This window comes from Vulpes lagopus, chromosome 24, assembly GCF_018345385.1.
Source record: "Vulpes lagopus strain Blue_001 chromosome 24, ASM1834538v1, whole genome shotgun sequence".
Lineage (NCBI taxonomy): Eukaryota > Metazoa > Chordata > Mammalia > Carnivora > Canidae > Vulpes > Vulpes lagopus.
The window spans coordinates 2,897,972-2,922,226 of NC_054847.1; the positions used below are offsets into that span (position 1 = coordinate 2,897,972).

At 37.5% G+C, this 24,255-nt stretch overlaps 1 protein-coding gene across 4 annotated transcripts in view; it reads left to right on the forward strand.

Annotated features, from left to right (window-relative positions):
* IWS1 (interacts with SUPT6H, CTD assembly factor 1) overlaps positions 1–23,350 on the forward strand; it is a 40,540-nt gene extending 17,190 nt beyond the window's left edge. For 2 of the 4 annotated variants that reach the window (XM_041739683.1, XM_041739684.1), the window contains exons 3-14: positions 915–2,064; positions 3,253–3,445; positions 3,973–4,030; positions 8,930–9,027; positions 9,735–9,885; positions 10,354–10,436; positions 11,866–11,995; positions 12,848–12,965; positions 14,672–14,783; positions 15,349–15,405; positions 18,233–18,344; positions 22,975–23,350. In XM_041739683.1, coding sequence (XP_041595617.1) covers positions 915–2,064; positions 3,253–3,445; positions 3,973–4,030; positions 8,930–9,027; positions 9,735–9,885; positions 10,354–10,436; positions 11,866–11,995; positions 12,848–12,965; positions 14,672–14,783; positions 15,349–15,405; positions 18,233–18,344; positions 22,975–23,106 — 2,394 coding nt within the window. In that variant the 3' untranslated portion in view covers positions 23,107–23,350. Of the gene's footprint in view, positions 1–914; positions 2,065–3,252; positions 3,446–3,972; positions 4,031–8,929; positions 9,028–9,734; positions 9,886–10,353; positions 10,437–11,865; positions 11,996–12,847; positions 12,966–14,671; positions 14,784–15,348; positions 15,406–18,232; positions 18,345–18,799; positions 18,958–22,974 lie in introns of all 4 variants that reach the window. The other 2 variants (XM_041739687.1, XM_041739685.1) reach the window with 2 other exon arrangements.
* Positions 23,351–24,255: the final 905 nt, after the last annotated feature.

The following is a 24,255-nucleotide window of genomic DNA, read 5'->3' on the forward strand; positions in this document are numbered from 1 at the left end:
AGAAATACTTTCACTTTTTAAACCAGAGTATTAATCACCACATTATTGAAAGTTTAGATACTAGATGGGAAAAAATTGCACAGATCCTAATGATTGGTATTTTGGTATATATGTAATTTTATATTTTTTTTCTTCATTTGAAAAATAAAAAGCTATGATATACATATATTGTATACTCAATGTTTTCAGATTACTTCATTTAACATTGTGTTAGTATAGTTAATTAGATCATGTTTTGCCCTAAAATTTAAACGTTTTTCCCAGGGTTGCTAGATGTATGACTGACTGTTTCAAGGCTAGTTTTATTGTCATAAAAGTACTGTTATGAGGAGTAAATGAAGAGAGCCTGACAGGACATTGGGCTTTTAATAGGTACTTAGTATGTGTGAGCTACCCTCCTCCTTGTTTGTTTAGATTTGCCTGAGAGAATGTGCCCTGTATATCATTTGGCCTTACAGTTCCATATTTATTTTCCTTAAAATAATTTTAACTTTATAAAACCTAAGAATGTTTCTTTTAAAAAGCACTGGGTACCTGTTTGCTTATATTTCTTTGAAAAATACATTTAGGAGCTAGAATTATGTGAGAACAGTAGGCTTTTTTGTTTTGTTTTGTTTTTAAGGCTAGCTCTTCAAGATGGAAGTCTCCTATATAGTAATCTGGGGGTATACTTTACAGATTTGTTTTGGTGAATACTGGTTATATTTCCCCATTTTGGAATTGACACCATGTTAGCCATATTACAGGTAGATAGTCTTCTTTAAAGTGGAGTGTTTCCATATAGGTACAGAGCAAGAATTTTATATTGACATGTGCATATTCTACATTTTAAAAAATTGTTGAGAAATTTTAACATTTTACTACCAAACATTTTTTTTTGCACTTCCCTGATTTTTTCACCCTTGATTTTTCAGAATGAACCTAGTGATCGAGAAGATGGCCTCAACAAAAGACACCATGTGACAGATTCTGAGAATGATGATCCCTCAAATCTTAATGCCAGTGACTCTGAAAGTGAGGAGCTTCAAAGGCAAAAGGACAGTGACTCTGAATCTGAGGAGCACGCAGAGCCTCCTGCAAGTGATTCTGAAAATGAGGACACTAATCAGCATGGGAGTGACTCTGAGAGTGAGGAGACCAGGAAGCTACCTGTCAGTGACTCTGAAAATGAGGAACTTCTTAATGGGCATGCAAGTGACTCAGAAAATGAAGACGTTAGAAAGCATCCTGCCAGTGATTCAGAGGTGGAAGAGCTCCCCAAAAGTCCTGCCAGTGACTCTGAAACAGAGGATGCTCTAAAACCTCAAATCAGTGACTCTGAGAGTGAGGAACCCCAACAGCACCAAGCCAGTGATTCTGAAAATGAGGAACTTCCCAAACCTCGAATTAGTGATTCTGAAAGTGAGGAGCTTCCTAAGCCTCGGGTCAGTGACTCGGAAAGTGAGGAGCCTCAGAGGACTCAGGCCAGTGACTCTGAAAATGAGGAGCTTCCCAAGCCCCGTATCAGTGACTCAGAAAGTGAGGACCCGCCAAGGCACCAAGCCAGTGACTCAGAAAACGAGGAGCTTCCCAAACCCCGTATCAGTGACTCAGAAAGTGAGGGTCCCCCGAGGCACCAAGCCAGTGACTCAGAAAATGAGGAGCTTCCCAAACCTCGGATTAGTGATTCGGAAAGTGAGGACCCCCCAAGGAACCAGGCCAGTGATTCAGAAAATGAGGAGCTTCCCAAGCCCCGAGTCAGTGACTCTGAGAGTGAGGAACCTCAGAAGGGACCTGCCAGTGATTCTGAAACTGAGGATGCCTCCAGACACAAACAGAAGCCAGAGTCAGATGATGACAGTGATGGGGAGAATAAGGGAGAGGATACAGAAATGCAAAATGACTCCTTTCATTCAGATAGCCATATAGACAGAAAAAGGATCCAGAGTTCTGACAGTGAGGAGGAAGAACCCAAAAGGCCAAAAATGGACAGTGATGAAGATGAAGAAAAAGTAGGAGAGGAGGAGAAGGTAGCAAAGCGAAAAGCTGCTGTGCTTTCTGATAGTGAAGATGAAGAGAAAGCATGTAAGGAATTATTTTGGACTGTTTATGCATAGTTTTAATTCTTGACTAAACTTGTAACTGAAGCACTGTGTTTCTGAAGTGTTAGATCAATATTCTCTCATTTAACTTGACCTAAAATATCACTAGAACACTAGTTTTGCTTGGTTTTTAGTGGCTGATTATAGTATTAAATTTGCTTTGAGTTCTAGGAGCATTTGTTAAGATTTTACTGGTTCAAAATACTAAACTAATAGAGTTTCAATGGTAATAGGACTTAATTTTTTGTGGGGGAAGGGTAGTGTTTCAAAGAAATATGTTTACATGAAAACCCAACTGTATCCAGAGTTAGCTGCGGGTGTGACAGTACATGCACTAAATACCATCTAGGTAGCAACTGAGTTCCCAGTCTTTTTGGGTGCCTGTCTTTTGTTAAACATTGTTGAATATGCAAATATGAGGAAGTTTGTGAGGGAGACTATGTTTAGAGACTCCATGTCTCTGTGGCATATTCCAGTCTTTGTTACCTGGAACCCTACTTTTATGGGTAATTTTTACTTGATTACTTTTTTATGAAACAAACTTTGGGAAGTGGAGGAGACCTATTCCGTTATAACCTGACAGTTATTACAGGAGAAGGAAAAAGAGGAACACACATGTGCCAGCTAGTTTACTAAGGGAGATGAGAAATTCCAAACTGACCAGCGGTGATCAGGGATTGTGAGGATTCCACAAGAGAATATCTAAGCCTTTTCCGTTCTGCTAATACTCTGCAAAATAGAAGGGATTCTAATTCTATATATCAGTCTAGTCTTATTTTCTCTATTCCTCCCAAAGGAAAGGTAGCTATTGATGCCCATTTTTATATTGGTGATTTTGTTCATCCTCCAGCCACTTTTCCCTAAACAATAATGTAATTATAAGATGACTCTGAATCTTTTAGTTATTATTATTTTTTTTAGTTACTATTATTTTTTTAATAAAATGTTTACTTAAGTAATTTCTATACCCAACATAGGGCTCGACCTCATGACCTGGAGATCAAGAGTCACATGCTCTGACTGAAACAGCTAGGTGCCCCTAGTTATTATTATTATTTTTAAAGTTATTATTAGGAACTCTTTGATTTTTGCTGAGTATTGCCATTTTAAAGCACCTGTTAGTAATACCATAACGAATAAGATTAATGATATTTTATGCCTTTTTTGACAGCAGCAAAGAAGAGTCGTGTTGTCTCTGATGCAGATGACTCTGACAGTGATGTTATATCAGACAAATCAGGCAAAAGAGAGAAGACTCTAGCATCTGACAGTGAAGAAGAAGTAGGGAAAGAAGAGTTGTCTGATAAGAAAAATGAAGAGAAGGATCTGTTTGGGAGCGATAGTGAGTCGGGAAATGAAGAAGAGTAAGTGACAGTATAACATGAATTTTCAAGAGTTCATATGAGGTGGTAGAGAGGGGTTTAAGTTTTTTAAACTTACATTAAAATTTCTTGGTGAGAGGTAATGCAGTATATCCTGCCTAATTGCATAACTTTGGGGGATTCAGGAATTCTGAACTGTGGCTACATGCTATGACATGGATGAATCTCAAAAATATTAAGTGAATGAAGTGAAGAGGGCAAGTCTGATTCCCCTTATGTAAAGTTCAAGAGGAGGCAAAATTAATCTGTGGTGATGGAAATCAGAATGGTAGTTGGCTCTAGGATGTTCAGGTAGGGGACTGACTAGACAGGGCCACAACTGAACTCTCTGGGGGGATCAAATTTTGATTAGGGTAATGGTTACATGAATGTGTACTTTTCTAAAAATTCACTGAAATAGACATTTAAGATCTGCACATTTTACTAAATATAAATTATACCTTATTAGAAAAAGATTTTATGGTTCCTGTGCAAATGAGAAGAAAGCAAATGATTTCTTTCTCTTCTAGAAATCTTATTGCAGACATATTTGGAGAATCTGGCGATGAAGAGGAAGAAGAATTTACAGTAAGTATAGGGGAGATATTCCCTCTTTACTATGCCTTTTATTTGTTTCTGTGGCAGTGGTTCACAAATAAGTAATTCCAATAGATAGAAATAAACAATTATAATGTATTCAGTAGAAAAATCTACAACAGAGGATTCAGAGTGAAATAAAAGTTGTGTACAAAGGCATAAAAAGAAAATAACAGGCAAAATTGAATTAATTGGGGGAAACCCCAATTATTAAGAGTATTAAGAGATAACAGAAGGTACATTATAATGCTAAAGGGAAAGATTCACTGTACTTCTAGAACTTGTGTTTCTAGCAATGGCTGGCTAGGTAATTTGGACTAGCCCTTCTGCTAAGGGCAACTAGAAAAGTGAGATAAAATGTTTAAAAATCTGCACATCAGCAGAGGAACAAGGTAGCAAAGAATTACTAAGCCGAAACCCAGCAAAAGACATCCCTAAAGAGGGAAGCTCAGCATTTAGAACTGTTTTGTCTGGGATGTTTGCCTATTTAGGCTGAGAGGCTGGTCATATTTTTGACAGCCTTAGGGCTCAAGAAACAAAATGTGGAGGTCAGAGCCTGCTGAGGTAAGTAGACCCTGATGAAAACCTCATGCTCTGAATTAAGAATCCTTGGATTAAGGGTGACATGGAAGTAATATAATTAGTCTGTTTAGATTTTTGGCCAGCTTTGAGTCTTCTAGCAACGTAGAGAACCTCAGTCCCAGCAGTTTGGGCAGTGTCTCTTAACTCATTGGCTAATGTTCTCAGGCATCTGGTATATGCAGACAGATCCCTTTAGGATAAAGGTAGCATCATCACAGGCCTAAGATTATTTCTATGGTTTATCAGGTACATAGTGTGGTACACAATGATAGATACCATTAAAAAGAAACAATAGTGACAACAAAAAAGAAATAGGCCTCGAGGAAGGCTCTAGATACAGGAATTTTAGATATTGCTTTAAAAAACAAAACAAAACAAAAAACCTGTTAGGGAGATAAAAGATTAGAGATTTTGTCAGAGGAAACTATTTTTTAATTTAAAATATATTTTTTAAGATTTTACTTTTAAGGGACACCTGGGTGGCTCAGTGGTTGAGCATCTGCCTTCACATCCAGGGCATTCTCCTGGAGTCCCAGGATCGAGTCCCACATCGGTCTCCCTGCATGGAGCCTGCTTCTCTCTCTGCCTATGTCTCTGCCTCTGTGTCTGTCATGAATAAATTAATAAAATCTTTAAAAAAAAAAAAAAGATTTTACTTTTAAGTAATCTCTCTACCCAGCACAGGGCTTGACTTCATAATCCTGAAATCAAGAATTGCATGTTCCACCAACAGAGATGCATGTTCCACCATGGCCTGAGCCATACAGGCACCCCAGAGCAAACAGTTTTTAAAAAATAGGATTGATTTGGAAGAGAACCGAGTAGAAATTCTAGAACTGTAAAATTACAGTAACAAATTAAAAATTTGGTGGATGAGTTTTAACAACAGATTAGACTGAGTGAACTGGAAGATAGGTTAGAAGAGTTATTTAGAATGAAGAATTGAAATATGTAAAAATTAAATATAAATTATAAATGAGAAGGTTTGGGATCCCTGGGTGGCGCAGCGGTTTGGCGCCTGCCTTCGGCCCAGGGTGCAATCCTGGAGACCCGGGATCGAATCCCACGTTGGGCTCCCGGTGCATGAGCCTGCTTCTCCCTCTGCCTATGTCTCTGCCTCTCTCACTCTCTCTCTGTGACTATCATAAATAAATAAAAATTAAAATAAATAAATAAATAAATAGAGAAGGTTTAACAGTGAATTGGAATCTCAGAAGGGAGAGAGGAAATATATATGTAGCAAAAGCAGTATTTTTAAGAAATAATATGTAAAGCTAGAGTTTCTAGAAGTTGTACAAAGTATAAGCAGGATAAATGCAAGTGATAAAATGAAATCTACACGTGTGAGGCACCTGAGTGGTTCAGTTGGTTAAGTATCTATCTGCTTTCAGCTTAGGTCATGATCCCAGACCCCTATTGGGCTCCCTCTCCTCCCTGCTTGTGTTCTCTCACCATCTCTCAAATAAATAAGATCTTTTTAAAAGAAAATCTGCACCTAAATACATCGTAGTATAATTGCAAGAAACCAGTGAAGACAGGGAATTCTTAAAAGTATCCAGAGGAGGAAAATACTACATTCAGAGAGGCAAAAATTAGATAAACAGCTAACTGCTTAATAGAAACCATAGAATCCAATAAAAGAAAATCTGCACCTAAATACATCGTAGTATAATTGCAAGAAACCAGTGAAGACAGGGAATTCTTAAAAGTATCCAGAGGAGGAAAATACTACATTCAGAGAGGCAAAAATTAGATAAACAGCTAACTGCTTAATAGAAACCATAGAATCCAATAACTTTAGTGTTCTGTTATATTGAGCAAAAATACTTGTCAGGAATGAAGACTTCCTCCTAGTTCATCTTACCAGTATACCAATTGATGGAGATATTAAAGAAAATCTCAGGTGGAAGATCAGGGATTTAGAAAGGTGAAGAGCCACAAAAGTGTGTGGAAAAGTCAAAATGAGTATTGACACTACAAAAAAAACTGCAGCAATAACAAATTGGGAGTATGCATGGTCTTTGCAAATGTGTGTAAAAGGACATTAGTAGACTGTGTGCGTTGTAATCTCTAAAGTGACCACTGAGAGACTAATGGATATGTGTAGCCTCCAACCTAGTAGAGGGGGAAAACCAAATAATAAAAGTTACCAATCCAAAAGAAGGCAAGAGAAAAAGAGGCATAGAACAGGGAACAATTAGAAAACAGTGTATGGTAAGATAGCAGATTTAAGCTTTGATAGTATCTCCTATTATATCAAATTGACATGTATCAAGTGCTTTAATTAAAGGGCAGAGATGGCCAGATTGGAATTTAGAAAATAGCTGTACACTCATTTCATGATTCTTCTGAAAGAAAACAAAGGTTGAAAATAAAAGGATGGTGTTCACACATGTGAACACTAATCAGAAAACTGGCATAGCTATATGAATATGAGGGAGGAGACTTTGAGGCAGAAAAGCATTTGAGATAAAGAGGGTCATTGTCATAAATGGAGTGTTTGTATATGATTTCCAGTCTGTTTCCATAGTTTCATGTCTGTTCTTTTGGTCTCTTTACCCTTGCACTATTAATACAGAACTCTTGATATTTGATTGTTTATGTCCTCTATGCTTGCTATTCCTCAAGATTGCCTTGGGTTTCTTTTTTCACATTCCCATATAAATTTTAAACCAAGTTTTTTCAAAAATTACAAAGTGCAGACAACATTTTTTGAATGCAGAGCAGGGAAATTAGAAATTCATTACCAAATCAACAAACAAAACATCCTCACCAGACTTCCCTTGTCAGACAGTTCTTGCATTGCAAAAGAAATCAGGGCAGCCCATTTAGCGCCGCCTTTAGCCTAGGGCGTAATCCTGGAGACTGGGGATCGGGATGGGGATCTGAATCAGGATCAGGATCAGGATCGGGGATCGGGATCGAGTCCCATGTCAGGCTCCCTGCATGGAGCCTGCTTCTCCTGCCTGTGTCTCTGCGCCTCTCTCTCTCTCTCTCTCTCTCTCTCTCTCGCTGTCTCTCTCGCTGTCTCTAGTGGATGGATAAATAAAATCTTTAAAAAAAAGAAAAAGAAATCAGAACTTTAATTACTAAAGAGAGAGCGAAACTAGATGAATTTAGAATCTGATTCAAGATGGTAGAAAAACAACAAAGTGAACCTAAGGAAAATAGGAATAATTCATTCAATAAATATTTGGGAGCGTATATACCAGAGATTGTTTGGACATTGCCCTCGTGGAGCTCATACCCAGTTAAGCAGCATTTTTTTTTTTAAGCAGCATTTTTATAAGAATAAGAGGTGTTTCTCTAGTTTAACATCAACTTGATTATGGATTTAGTTCAATGAAAAAAATTACATAAGTAGGTGAACTATTGGGAAGATCTTCCTAACAACATAAAGGAAGCTATAAAGAAAAGACTGACAGTTTCAATTATGTAAAAATAAAAAAATTATGCTTGGAAAACGTTACCTTAAACAAAATGAAACTGTACAAATGTGAAGACTGTGTAGTCCCCATGACTGACCAAAGGCTAATTTTCCTAAGTTATAAAGAGACTTTCCATAACATTAAGACAAAGATCCAACAGGAAAATGGACATGGGATATTGGGTTCCACAGAGAAATAATTAAAAATGGCCTTTAAACATGAACAGAATGCCCATCCTTATTCATAAGAGAATACAAAGAAAGACGCCTTTTAGTTTTTAATCGCGAGATTGGTAAATATTAATGTTTGATAACCTGTAGTAGTGAGGACCTGGAGAAACAGGTCCACTTAACGCTTTGCTGGAAAGAGAGTTAATTAGTATAGCCTCTATGGGAAATTTGGTAAATATTTTCCAGAATTTCAAATACATATACCTAAATGCCAATAGCAAAGTGTGTGAACAAATTATGATTGAAGTCAGGGTGAGAAGGTCTAAAGTCTTAGAATGAGGATATAATATGCCCATATGAATTGCTCTCCGTATTTCATTGTTAAATGTGAAAAGTGCAGACCAGTATATACTGTACCCAGTGTAGAGTATGCTGCCATTTGTATAATAAAAGGGGATAATAAATATATCTGTGTTGAAGTATGTGTGTAAATGTAGACTATTTCTGGAAGGAGACATAAGAAAACTAGCAACACTAGCAGCTAGGGTAGAAGGGAACTTTTTTGCTATATACCTGATACTCATTTAATTTTTGTTCTTTGTGAATGTATTACTTTAAAAATGCAAAAAGAAAAAAATTAAGAGCAGTTAATACTGAAGAAAATCTGTAAGGAGATTGCGATAACCCTGGCAAATTTACCCGACCTGTAGGGTTTTAACCAAGAAGATTTAGAAGAAGAAAAAAGTGAAACCCAAGTAAAAGAAGCAGAAGATTCAGATTCTGATGATAATATAAAGAGAGGAAAACAGTAAGTTTGTTTTGTTTTTTTTTTTTTAAAGGAATTTGTTAAAAACTGAGTGTTGCTGGAGGGGAGGGAGTAAGAGGATAGGGTCACTGTGTGATGGGCATTGAGGAGGGCATGTAATACAATGAGCACTGGGTGTTATGTAAGAGAGATGAGCACTGCACTCTACTTCTGAAACTAATACACTATATGTTAATTAAACTTAAATTTAAAAATTTTTAAAAATCAAAAAAGGAATTTGTTAAAGAAAACTTTAAAAATGAAGGTAAAGACTACTGAACTTAGTTTTTTTTTTCTTATTTTGGTCCCTTACTAAGTATAGGAAAGAATCTGTTCCATTTTTCTCTCTTTGAATTTTCTGTATACAGTGCTGTCTGAAGTATATTTACTCTTACTATTTTTCTTTCATTTGCCCTGCACTCAGCTGTCTTAATTTGTACGGTTTTTGGTGTCTACACCAAAATGGAACTGTAACTACAAAATATTACTTGATTGAATTTCACATACTTTTGTTGAGATAGTTGCAATCTATGTTCAGAAAAGTCTGATATCTTGAAAGGTGCCAAGTTGTAAGTTTTGCACTTTAGAAGAAAGTAGTAGCATTTCATGGAGTTAGAATTAAGAAAGTTGGTGGATCTTTACTGTGACAAAAGGAAATATATATTTAAAAAGGAATTTATATTTCACTTGACTTTTGTGTTGCTGCTTAGTATGGACTTTCTGTCGGATTTTGAGATGATGTTGCAGCGGAAAAAAAGCATGAGTGGCAAGCGCAGGCGTAACCGTGATGGTGGGACTTTTATTAGTGATGCTGACGACGTTGTGAGTGCCATGATTGTCAAGATGAATGAGGCTGCTGAGGTGAGACAGGTCACTGCTGTTGTCTTCTTTTTTTCCTCATTTAATTGGTTGTGTGGCCTTTTAAAGGAAGGGAAGAGAAAAGTATCTGTAGACATATAGCTAAAGTAAGACTGGACATGGTCATTTAACTGTGGAAATGTACATGATAGGAGTTTATTATTTTGTTTTCTCTCTTGGTAGAATTTTTATAATTAGGAAAAAGCACCCAAGTAAATACTGAAACTTCTTTAATTAACAATAACATTATTCTTCTAAATTTGTAATTATTTAGGCTAATCTGATAGTTTTGTAGGTTTGATTAACACAGACCTAGAATTTGGCATTCTATAAAAAGTTTTATTTTTTATTTTTCCTTTCTTTTAGAAAAAATGTTACTCAGTTTTATTTTAAAGTTTAGAATTCTAGTGGTTACAGTTCATTATTAACAATAAATATTGCTTTTTTAAAAAACATTTTTTTCCTGGATAGGAAGACAGACAGTTGAACAATCAAAAAAAGCCAGCACTGAAAAAATTAACATTATTACCTACTGTGGTTATGCACCTTAAAAAGTAAGTATTTGATTTCCTTGTAAAATTTTTTTCTTTTAATGGAATATATTCGAACTATGTACTTGTGTTCTAGAGATGTTACTTAATGACTGCCATCTATCAATTCACAGAATAATAATAATGGAAAGAATTTCCTATATTGTGTTACTTCCTCACATTTTTTAAAAAATTAAATTTAAAAAATTTTAAGAGGTAGGTGAGGGGCAGAGGGAGAAAGAGAATCTTAAGCAGGCCCCATGTCTAGCTTGGAGCGCAAGATGCAGGGCTTGATCTCATGACCTGAGCTGAAATCAAGAGTCAGATGCTTAACTGATGGAGCCATCCAGGTGCCCCCTCACAAATTTTTCTTCAACCTTGATGTGTGATACAAACAGAACAAATAGCGAACTGACACTAAGGAAAGAAAAGCATATAAACCATTACTTTTGTTCTTATTAGACTCTTATCTTGAGTCTAGTAAAATTGCCTCTCTTCCCAGTGTGAGCACAGAGCAAATTCTGGGGGACTACTTGAAGCATGTATTGTAGGAGGCTTATATGACCAGTTATATTATGAAGTATATCACCAATCCTATCTTTTTTTGATAGACCTTGATAGTAGGCTTTTTCATTGGTTTACTCCTATTCCTGAGCAACTTTGATTTCTCCTTAAACCTAACCATATTGTACTTTGGATGGCTGAAGAAATGTATTAGTACATCAGTGAGCCAACAGCATGGTCTAGAATTTTGACTAGAAAATGGAAATTTCGTATGTATAATATTGTCATGTTTTCTGTTAATATAATTGATTCTGTACATAAAATTGAATTTAAATAGCATTTCATTGGAATGTGTTTTTCTGCTAGAAGAATAGTATTCTCCTTGGTATCTTGCAAAGAATAGCATAGTTCTGGGTTCTCTCACCTAAACCGGTTTGAGAATCTCTATTGGAGATTGATAGATTATTAATAGATTAAACATTATTTTTTTTAGTTGTAACAATTGGAGCTCTTTATTCTTACTGCCTATCATTCATATCAGTATTAACCTATCTAGTATGATTCAAGTTTTTAACAAATGATCTTTGCCCATCAAATCTTTTTTTCTTTTTTTCTTTTTTCTTTTTTTTTTTTTTTTTAAGTAGGAACTAGGGCACCTGACTGGCTCAGTGGTTGAACCTTTGGCTCAGGTCATGATCCTGGGGTCTGTCTGCCTGTGTCTCTGCCTCTCTGTGTGTCTCTCATGAATAAATAAATACAAATCTTTTTTAAAAAGAACTAAATTTCATACTGCTTTTGAGATGTGAATAGGTGCTCAGTAAATAATATATACAAATAACTTTAAAAGCAGTTTATGGAAATACCACTAAATATATAAGAAAATTCAAAGGAAGCTATGGTAGAACCAAAGTTCATAGGCTTGACTTTTTTTTTTTTTAATTAACTGCAGGCAGGACCTTAAAGAAACATTTATCGACAGTGGTGTGATGTCTGCCATCAAAGAATGGCTCTCCCCTCTACCAGATAGGAGTTTGCCAGCACTAAAGATTCGAGAGGAGCTGTTGAAGATTCTGCAAGAGGTTAGAGGCAGATAATCTGTATGTTTTTCATTAATAATCTGATGTGGTTTGTATAGTCACAGCCTCTGTGACTACATGTCACTATGTGCTTATACACTCTGCCATATTTTGCCAGAGAAAGGGGTTTCACTAGAAACATACCAAATAAAATGAGCATAAAAAGGAAGGCCTTATAAAATTTCATGTAACTATAGTATTGAAGGAAAATGATTTTGGAGTTGCTATTATCTGAGAGGAGGTAGTGGCCATGTTCTAGGGACGCACTTGGAGTAGAAAAGGCACCAAATTCGGATATAAACTTGCATGTGAATCTTGAGCTGGGTCACCTTTATATGGCTGTGACACCTTGGGCAGGCTACTTAACTTCTGAAGGAATTCCCAAGGAACTTCCTATGTGCTCCGTGTTCATACATATATTGATTCATTTATTTCTTACAACAGACCTGCAAGGTAGGTGTATTGTTTTCATTCTACAGATGAGGAAATTAAGACTCAGAGAAGTTAAATGACTTGTCCAAGGTCACATAACTAGCAGATGGCTGTGCTTGGGTTCAGACTCAGATCTATTTGATTCAGAGACCTGTACTGATATTTGTATTAAACTGCTGACCTCTGAGTATGGTTAGTTTACACTTTATCACATTAGTTCTGCTTTGAGTCCGTCTAATACTGAACTCTCAACTCATGATGTGAACACAGTGTCTTTGTGTTCAAGATCCTGCAGATCCTGAAAATGGAATTTTTGTTACTCCATTGTAAAAAAAAACAGGTGTTGGAGGTCTTCTAGGATAGATTGGCAGGACTCCCAGCTTTTGAGTGATTAATGTGTATATATGTGTTTGTATTTCCCAGCTACCTAGTGTGAGCCAGGAGACACTGAAGCATAGTGGGATTGGACGAGCAGTGATGTATCTCTATAAACACCCCAAGGAATCAAGGTCCAACAAGGATATGGCAGGGAAATTAATCAGTATGTACATTTTGCTTTTTGTTTGTTGTGTTTGTGTATATCAGAAAGACATGTATGTACAAAAGCAAACTATTTTTACCAATATTTAAAATGAGTTCATGAAGTAGACTAGAAATTTTTTTGGTTAATTTCTTGTGGGTATTGGCTTTTTTAGCTTAGACTTAAAATGTTTCTCAGTATGTTTAAGGTATGCTATTAATATTAAGGAGAGCAAATGAAAAGTTTTCTAATTCTGGATCAAGTGCATGTATAGAGAAGAGGGTTAGCATACAGGCCCTAGAGTCAATCATACCTGGGTTCAAATCCTGTATTCACCACCTACTTTATTGCGTATCTTTAGGCAAGTGATTTAAGCTCTAAGCCTTGGTTTCCTCCTCTGTAAAACAATTGATATGTTCACTTTGAGTTATAAAAGTTAAATGAGAGGATATATGTAAAGCACGTAGTAAGACCTCAAGAAATGTTAGCCACTAGTGCTCTTGCTACTTTTACAATCGTCTCCAGAGCCTTTTGCATGTTCTTATTTAATGATAACAGAAATCCAGGAGTCTTAACTGGAATTCGTCTAATCAGTTACCATATCATTTATGAAATCCTTCAGTTTTAAGAATATAAACCATGTGTGTTTTTGTTGTTATCCTTAATTCTTCCTGTGCTCCATGTTGCAAAGGAATTTTTTTTTAAACTTTAAGGGTATATTTAAAAAAAAAGACTCCTATATGTGAATACAGTAATTATTTTTGCACTGAATTTTTGAGATTATCGAAACTTTTTAGAGAATTTTTTTATAGCCTGCATTTTTTATTTTGTTAATCTGTGGCATGCTCGTATATGATAAACCTCTAATGCCCTTTTTTAAAAAGATTTTATTTATTTATTCATGAGAGACACAGAGAGAGAGGGGCAGAGAAGACACAACGGGAGAAGCAGGCTCCTCGCAGGGAGCTTGATGTGGGACTCGATCCCTGGACTGGGATCACACCTTGAGCTGAAGGCAGATGCTCAACCGCTGAGTCACCCGGGTGTCCCAAACTTCTAATGCCCTCACAGACTCCCTGCTTTCTATACTCCGTGAAGGTTCTTGATTGTTTTGATGATATATTAAATGCAGCAGTAAGCTATGTTGTGTTTGAGAACAAAAACATCACTTGGCACCCTTGGACTTTTAGTGGCTAAACAGTGGGCATGTAGTACTTCGGTTCATCATCATGTCACTGTAGCAGCTTTCTTAGACTTAGTGAAATCTAGACTCGGTGCTGCACTGTTAAAAGTGCAATTTTTGAAGATTTAGACCATTTGGCAAGTAATAAGGGAGCTTATTTTTGGTTAGAATAGGAAGGTATAAGAATTTTGAGATTTTCTTTTTTCAGTAGAGTAAATTTACAAATTAGACCATCAATGAAATGTCAGCACAGCTAATTGATGACTGTCAAAGTGAGTCAGATATTACTTTCTTTAAATCTCTGTGGTGGCTATAAGCTTAAATGACTTTTTGACACTGAATTTTCTGAATCCCCTGAAGCGGATTATAATACTGGTATTACATGCTGTGTGTATCCTCAAATGGTCCTAAAATAATGGTATATTTAGGGAAAGAATATTCTAAATGCCTGGAATATTACATCACACTAGGGTGTGATTATTTCAGGGAATGATAGCAAAAATGCTACTTTCTAGTCTAACCAAATGATTTTTCCTTGTTACAGATGAATGGTCACGGCCTATATTTGGTCTTACCTCAAACTACAAAGGTATGACAAGAGAGGAAAGAGAGCAAAGAGATCTAGAACAAATGCCTCAACGACGGAGAATGAATAGGTATGAAGAGTAAATACTGTTCACATAACTCATTTGTTTTGTAAATAAGGTCATTAAGAATCCTCCAGGGTGATAGGATTTTTATTTTTTCTTTCAACTTGATATGTCTGTGTAGTTCATACCCTTTTAGTTTAAATGTGGTACTGTAATAAGGCCCACACTCCCTCCTTGTTTGGTTCTATCTGGTGGAATGTGGCCCGTGCCACAGTTTCAGAGGTTGCTTATGTTGTTTCAACCAGTTGCAGAAAAAAAAACTTTCTCAGGCCCATTTTCACTTTCTTAGGAGGAAAAAAAATGGCTACTGGTTCAGTTTGTATCAGCAAACTGAATACAGTTGCATCCAGGATGACAGGATTATAAATTACAAAAATGGCAGTTACTGCTCACCCATGATGAAATCTGGTGTGCAAGTAATCATTAAAAGAAGTGGTACTTTTACAATATTTGGAGTAATTTTTCCAGATCCAGTGTAAAGGACCTAATTATGGTCTGAGTTTGATGTTTTGCTTTGCTGGTTTTTTTCTTAGTTATAAGGTTCTAATATTCCTGGCATCTTTTTTCACAGCACTGGTGGTCAGACACCCCGAAGAGACCTGGAAAAGGTGCTGACAGGGGAAGAGAAGTAAGACTTAAAAATTTATTTTTTCTTAAGCTTGATATAGAGACTCTTCTGCTTGCTGCTTTAACAAAGTTCATATTAGTGGGGGATGATTTTCAGTTTAAGATTTATTGAATATCCACAAATACAGTGGTATAAGGATATAAGATTAAGAAATAGTTCATTCTGTAAAGATTTTTTACTGCTTGATATGTGCTAGACTCTATTAAGCCCTGGGAATACAAAATTGAATTAAAAAATAGTCCATGCTCATAAAATGTCTATAGAGTTTATAAACGAAGGTGAGAGCTTAAGTAAAGACATGGGTTATCATGCAAGGCCCACTTTAGGAATGGCAAGTAGACTGAAGCAGTTGAGCAGTAGTATGGTATGTGAGGAGGTAGGAGATGAGTTCAGGAGTGGAGATGTGGGCCAAATTTTGAAGAGCTTTAGATCAAGACAAGGAATTGTCACTCCTCTTTGATTCCATGTAGACTAGAAGTTGTCAGATTTGATTTGGAGTACTGGTGCTGGTGTCATCGTGGTGTAGGGTGGGTTAGAGTACAGAGGAGCTGAAAGCAGTGAAACTTGAGGTGGTGATGGGGCAGCAGAAGGCTAGAAGACTTAGTGGAGCAAATTACCAAGAGTTGGTGACTCTGTGGGCGAGGAGTTTGGCTAACGTTGACCAACCAGAATTTTGCCCCAAGTTACTGAGACTTGATGGTGTTACCATTTGCTCAAGTGGAGAGGAAGAGTAGATTTTGAGAATGTAGGTGCGTTCTGTTTGGACCATAGTAAATGAGATATTTCTGTGAATATCGTGAGTCTAAAACTTGGACACTGGGCCTAGAGACATAATAGATTTGGCAGTTATTTCCACAGAAAAGATACGGAATCCACAAAGTATAGAGAGTAGGAAATAATCCGCACCACTCTGAGAAGGGGTGTGGCCAGTGCAGGTGAGTGTGTGCTGTCCTGCACATAGGAGACCCTAGAGAGAATGAGGCCAGGCTGGAGAGGGGCTGTGGCAAAGAGCCTGGGCTGTGGCCAAGGCTGCAGAGGGCTTTGTGCAGTGAGTGTGGGCAGACTGCAAAAGGAGAGAAGGAGAGGGGTTAGAAGGTACCGATGTTGGGGGTTTATGGATAGGTTTGATGATGGGGCAGGTGGCAGCTTCAGGGGAGAATAAGGTAGGAGAATTTTCTTTTGCAAGCCACTTAATTTATTCATGTATTTGAAGCTTATGGAAGCTTCGTGTTAAGAATAGATTAAACTCAGGGCACCTGGGTGGCTCAGTCGTTTCAGGGTCTGACTCTTTTTTTTTTTTTTTTTTTTTTTAACTTTTATTTATTTATGATAGTCACAGAGAGAGAGAGAGAGAGGCAGAGACATAGGCAGAGGGAGAAGCAGGCTCCATGCACTGGGAGCCCGACGTGGGATTCGATCCCGGGTCCCCAGGATCGCGCCCTGGGCCAAAGGCAGGCGCTAAACCGCTGCGCCACCCAGGGATCCCCAGGGTCTGACTCTTGATTTTGGCTCAGATCATGATCTCGGGGTTGTGAGATTGGGTTCCACTCTAGGTGTGGAGCCTGCTTAAGATTCCCTCTCTCCTTCTCCCCTTCTTCCCACGCTCTCTTTTTAAAAAAGGAAAAGAAAACAATTCCACTCTATACAAAGGAATAGAAATGATGTAGAACCTTTTTATCCTTCTCTTCCACCTCCCCAGACACAGACATATATATACCTACTCTCCATTTACCACTAGGGTGAATAGTTACCTAAAGGTTGAGTGATTTGAATGCCCAGACATTTACAGATAGGCTTTACTTTTGAAGGATGCTAGTCTTAATTTGGTCTCAAATCGCACCATCAAATGCTGGCAAGGATGTTGAGAAACTAGCTCGCTCATACATTGCTATCTGTAAAATGATACAGCTATACTGTGGAAAACAGTTTGGCAGTTGCATATAAAGTTAAACCTGCAACCACCATATGATCCCTCACTTGCACTCCTGGGTTTTTTTTACCCAGAGAAATGAACACTTATGTTTGTGCAAAAACCTGTATGTGAGCATATAGCTTTATTCATGATAGTCCAGAACTGGGACAACAACCCAGGTGTCCTTCAGCAGGTGAATGGTTAAACAAACTGTGGTACATATATACAATAGAAGACAACTCAGCAGTTAAATGAACAAAATATTGATAGATGTAACTAACAACTTGAATGGATCCTTAAGGGCATTATGTTTAGTGGACAAAGCCAGTTCCTAAAGATTACATAGTGTATTTCATTTATAGAACATTCTTTAAATACTAAAATAACAAAATAGATTTGTGGTCACCAGGGATTAGGAGCTGGGCAGATGGGGTAGGAGGGTGGCTATGTTTTGATAAAAGGACAGTAGGATGGACCCTTGTGGGGAGTACACAAACCTGCACGTTTGATAAAATTGCATAGAACTAAGAAACATAGACACACAAATGGATGTAAGTAAAACTGGGGAAATGTAAATAAAAATTGATGGACTTTTATCAACATCAATATCCTAGTTCTTGTAGGATAATTTTGCTTGTTGCATGCTTTCCAATCTTGGAAAGGAAAGGGGCTTGATTATGTCTGAAGCTGAGGAGATGCTAAAAGGAATCCTGAATATGCACAGGAAGTTGGCTTTGGGAGGGAAGGTGAAGAACTTTTAGAGTAATGTGAGTGATAGCGAGATCAGCTAAGATAGCAGGGGGGCAGATAGGGTGACCTGGGAGACAGAGGAAGTTTGAAACGCCTGTGCAGCTGAGTCAGCTGCACACAACTATGGTTGACTACATAATAGCATGTTCTTCTTTCCATTCTCAGGGCTCTCAGACCTGGAGATCCTGGATTCTGTGCCCGTGCGAGGGTCCCCATGCCCTCAAACAAGGACTACGTTGTCAGACCTAAATGGAACGTGGAAATGGAGTCATCCAGGGTAAGCAAGCAGGGAGATAGCAAGGTCGATCTCAAGTGCAAATTACTATTTTGTCTCTTACTTCGTGTATAATACCTCTTAACAGCTCCTGAGGTTTATCTGATTTAAAGAGAGCTGTTTTCTGGTCTCTTAGCTAGCCTGATCATTCCTTGCTTATGAGCTTCACTTCAGACTTAAGTAACCTTATCAAGCCAGGAAGTTTCTTCTTACCCCTTTATTTCAACTGAATCATAAAGCCTAAAGTGTTCTTATGCAGTCATTTTTTAGAACTGTGAGAAACAGACTTCCCTACTTCTGCAATCCACCCTTCCCTTTCTCTTCAACTGTTTTAAGTAATTCTGTTGTGAAATATTTAGGGTAGACACTTCCTCTGTCATCATTGTAAATACTACTCCGTGATCTTCATTGCTCTTCAGTAATCTTTTTTTATTCTCCATTCAAACTACTCTTTCTAGCCTGGTATTCTTAAAAAGGGCCTAAGCCGATTGGAAAAGCATAAGAGGCGATTTGCAGAACAGAAACGACTCAGCAAAGTGCATCGTGCTGTCAAGTTCAGCATTGAAGGCAACAGGATGCCCCTGTAGTCCTGGCCCTACCAGAGTGTATCCGGGAGGTATCCCCAAGGAAGCATGCTCTGTGCATGAGCTTGAATTGTCAGCAGCTAGAGTGAAAACAAGTGTGCGTGTGCTTTCTTAACCAGAAAAGGCCCAGCCCACTTTTAGTTACTAAAATAATGGCCTTTAACAAACACTTTGTGACTTTCGAGTCCTGTTGAATATTTAGAAATTGATATGGAAGTTCCTTCCTTTATTAGTACCCCAGAAACTCATAGATAATTAATTCCCTGAGAAGCATCTTGATTTTCATGTTACCCATTTTTTATTAAAAAAGCTTTTTTAGGGTCAAGAATCATAGTGGTCTCCATAACAGGCATGTAAAGTGATGAGTAGCTTCTTCGTAGAAGGGAGGTGACTTTTTTCCACCATTGTCAGTGGCCCAGCATTGTGCGTTTGCAAAGACCCATCACATAAAGCCTTACACTGAATATTTGATAAATGTGATTAGTACATACTTAATACATGGTCAGAAATGAAAGCATTGGGGCCATTCCTTAAAGCCAGACTCACTCCCTGCTGTGCTCTGAGATGATCGAGCGGTACCTCTGTGCAGCAGTGTGCTCTTGAGAGTCTATGTTGCCTTCCTTTTGTGACTTTTCCATGACCCTGCTTGGGCAGCTTTTGTCACAGACTACACTCACCTTTGTGCCAGTTCATTTTTGCTGTTATGCTGCAATCAAAACAAAGCACATTTTCTTACTTATTGAGAATAAATGAAAGGTAGAGCACTACTACTTCAGTGCCAAGAACTTTTTTGTACTTCCTTACCTTTTTCTTGTACTTCCTTACCTTTTTTTTGTACTTCCTTACCTTTTTTGTACTTTTATCTATGTCCACATCCCTTGATACTCCTTCTCTTCCTCAACTGCCCCTCTTTCTTTTTAATTTTACTTTTTTCACTGTCTTTTCCCTATTACTATCCCTCTCTTACTAGTATTTTTTCTTCCCCAGCACACTTCCGTTTGAGAATTGAGAACAAAATAAGGCAAAGAAATTGTAATAAAATCTCAGTGGCCAGTCTTTGGAAGCCTAGCTATGTGTCTTGAAGGACACTTACCCGTTTGCCACTGTTGCTGGTTCTGATCCCGTTCAGCCAGTAGGTGACAGGCAGGTGGGAAGAAGTGGCCCAGCCTCCTGGTAAAGCAGAGAGGTGACTAACAGGAGGAGAGGGAAATTCAAACTGAATTCCTTTGCTTCATCCCAGCACTCCCAAGATTATAACGTGCCAGTCTAGGCCCAAGTCTGGCTAATTAGAGCTCGGTCAAAAAAATAAGGCATGTTTTAGGGTCTGGTAGTTTCATGTTACATTTTAGGGTATTGTCCTTAAACGCCCTGACACTATTTCCCTGTTTGGGAAAAGTCCTTACAGATTTACTGAGGGCTTTCACATTGCAGACACTAATAAGTATTATTATAAAATGTATTTTCCAGAGAGAAAATTGGAGTGAGTAAATGGCTTTCAAATGAAACTCTTTTTGTTTTAAATGTCATTTATTTTTGAAATTATATAAGTAAACATAAAACACTGTAGGATAACCCCATTTCCAAAGCCCTGCTCTTCCTTGAAGTTCCCACTGTGTTAACAGTTTGATGTGTTAAATGTATTTCCAGTAATGCTTAAAACCTGGTTTTTTCTGGTTATAATTATAGAAAAATTTGAGATTATAAAAACCATTCAAAAGCAGTTTGATAGAATTTTTGCCTATGGATACTTTTCACAAAATTATACTGTATATAACTTTGATCCCTTCCCCTCGTTAAATCACCTTATCATTTATAACAGCTGCACAATAGTCTATCATGTGAATATATAATTTGTTTATTCCTCTATGGTTTCTGATTTTCACTCCTCTAAGTAATACAGTAACCTACACTACATTGTATGTTTATATGTTAATTTATTCCATGGAGTGGTTTTAGGATAACAGTAAAATGACAAAAGCATTGTATGTTTTTATATAAATTTTTAATGCAGAAAGCACAAATAAAATTAATGTCACTTGTAATTCCATCACACCTTAGTATTAACATTTTGGGTTATTTCCTTTTTGTCCTTTTTATATTGTACATAAACATTACTGGTTTTGTGGTTTGGTGTTTTTCTTTTCAACTTTTATGCAAAATTGTGTTTTATACTTTGTTGGATTTGTGTTTTACTTAACGTGGTAAAAATTCATTTAAGTAAACCTTTTTCTGTGACTTAATACTGTGTCACAATACAGTTGTACCATAATTTTTTTTAAGCAAACCCATCTTGCTAATCTTTTCAGCTGCTTTTGTTTTTTTTACTGATAAAACAGTGCAGCATACACTTTTAATGCCCTAAAGAGATAGTACAGAGTTGAATCAGTAGAGAGGTCATTGAATTTAGCGTGTTGGGTAGTAGATCCTGTGTATTCTCAGGCTTGGGGAAACTGGGTGTCTGCCAAGCTACAAGTCTTAAAAAAGTTATATAACTGGGAATGGATCAGTGTGACTTGGGTGTGTCCCTTTTGCAGAGGCTAGAGGGCTCAGGTTCTTAGAGAGTCCTGGGAGACCTTCCTGCTGGCATATAGACTGCTGGCAGTTGGGTAACTGGTGGAGATCTGAGCAGGTAAGGCTTCTGATGTGGACTACTATAAGTACTAAGCATCAGGACATATTGTCTGAAGGGAGGTCACATGTTTAGAACTGTCCAGGAAATCAAGGGATTTAGATGATATTCATCTGAGAACCAATATTTATGCTAACTCAAAGTACTAGTGCCAAGTGTTAAATAAATAATTGGACTTGGGATTATTTTAGAAAGTCTAGGGTGGATGATCAATGTGACTCTTGTTCAAGACTGACTTAAGGTTCCTTGCTGCTGTCTGAGGTGCACGCTGGGTCTGGAGGTGGGATGACACTTGGGAGACTCCTCAACTCAAAGGAACATCACCATACTGGTAACTGACCCCAGTCTCTCCTGGGCCCTGCCTTCCTTTAGCAGCCTTGGAATTGAGTTTCACAGGTGATTCAGTAATAAACATTTGGGGAGAAGTAGAAAAATTCTTCTCTTATTAAACCACTCAACATTCTTAGAGATCACAATTGTCAGTAACATTATTGTCAACAAGAAGAGTTCCCCCTGGTCTTTGACAGACTTAAGCATATCCAAAGGTATCAATTTCTTGGAGACTACATCTTTTCCAGACACACAGAAATTATAAAAGAAGTAATGTAACAACTAAACTTTTAAACATAGAAGGCAAGCAGGAAGATATGGAAGAAGTAGTAAGTCCCTTGGATCAAAAGACTTCATTTACTTTTCTTTTTGTGTCACATATATTTATTTAACATAAATGTAATTGGTTTCAAAGTAGTAGTAATACTAGTTAATAGCTGATATTTATTTTGAGCACTGACTGTGCTGATATTTGACACTATTATCTCATTTACTTCTCTCAGCTGTCCTGAAAGGAATACGGACCAGGGGCCTGATTTGCCCAGGGTTCTAGAACTTGCTGAGGCAAACTGAGGATCACTCCCAAGTCTGAAACTAGAGCTCCAGAATCAATGGGTTCACTTTATTTATCCTCTCACTTCATTCATTAGGCTTATCTTTTCCTCAGATGACTTTCCTTGCCTTAGAAGATTATTATTCTTCAAGCCAGTGCTGTTGGGAGGTGAATGTCAAGTGTTCAGCTCCATGTTTGACCTTTGAAAGGAAAAAGCACATAGCCAAAATGTAATTTAATGGAATTGAGATCATAGTTTAAATTTTCCTCCTTTCATCTAGAAACTTTCTAAAGACTGAGGCCAAATTTTAAAATAAGACACAGACAGCTGTTATGCTTCATTGAGAAAGTTTAATATGTGTACATTGCTAAGGCTTGTGTGTATACTTGATCTGTTTTTCTGAGGTCACCAAAGCATATTGTGATTATTCCAGAGATAGCAGCTCTTCTGACTGTGAACTTTAAGATAAAAAAAGATGAAAGACAAAACTAGATTTGTTTCAATAATTTGCTCTTTAATTTTTACCCCACTCTTAGTTTCAGGGGACCTCCAAGAAGGGTATCAGTCGACTGGATAAACAGATGAGAAAGTTCACAGATATCAGGAAAAAAAGCAGATCTGCACACGCAGTGAAAATCAGCATCGAGGGCAATAAAATGCCATTGTGACCTTGCATGGGACGTGTCCCCATCTCTAAGAAATGCGCAATGGACTCTTTGGAGAAAGAAGATGATATTTTAAAAAATTTTTTTAGTGTATCTGTAAATGGTTCTGCTTGTATCAAATGTTGTCATAGAACTCACATTTCTCTCACTTGTATTTAAAAACCGTTTGTTGTGTACTTTGTACAGAAGAATACTTACTAGTCATACTTCTATAAACTTTACACAATAAAGTTCCATTCTGTTTTGGGGGGCTGTCTCTTCATTGTCTTAGAGGATGTATTCTTAGTAGGGATAAAAATTGGTTCTTGGTGGGGGGAAAAAATCTCAGATATTACAATGGCTCTGACCCTCTGTCTTCTGTGTCCAGCCTTCCCAACTGTGGTATAGTAAGGAATTTCTCTGGTCTCTGTCTTGGGTTCCTGAGAAGGAGCTTCTAAAACCTTTGGTATTTCCAGGGTGATATGAATGTCTTTGTGATGCTAATGAGGTGACTCTTGGTAGGCCTTTAGAAGCTTTAGGATGGGGCCTGTCACCAATAAGATCTACCACATAACTCAAGGGTTGGGATTTGAGGCAGGTCTACAGGGGAGTGTATTGAATTCAGTCATGTCCCCAGTGATGTATGTGATTGGTCATGCCTGAATTTAAAAACCCCAATTAAAAACTCTGGACACTCAAGCTCAGTGGGGCTTCCTGATTGATGAGCACAGTGACCATCTGAGGTGGTGATGTGCCTTCATTTCACAAAGAAGGTGTGGAAGTGGATTCTTCCCAGAACTCGCCCTGTGTCTCTTCATTTGGGTGGTCCTCCCACTTTGAGTCCTTTATAATAAAACTAACCATAAACATAGTGCTTTCCTGAGTTCTGTCATTTTAGCAAATCCTTGAACCTAAGGGAGTATGGGAACCCCAAGATTTGTAACCAGTCAAAAATGAGCATGGACCCACTTGCAGCTGGCATCCAAAATTGGGTAGTCTTGTGAAGGACTGAGCCCTTAAACCTGAGTGTGATGCTAACTCCAGGTGGTTAGTGTCAGAAGTGAATTGGGATATTCTAGTTGAAGTTGAAATACTGAGAAAGTCTTAACTATTTCTCTTGTCAGGGAAATTTTAATTACTTGATTTTAACGTTTTCTCATGGGAAGGGTTCTG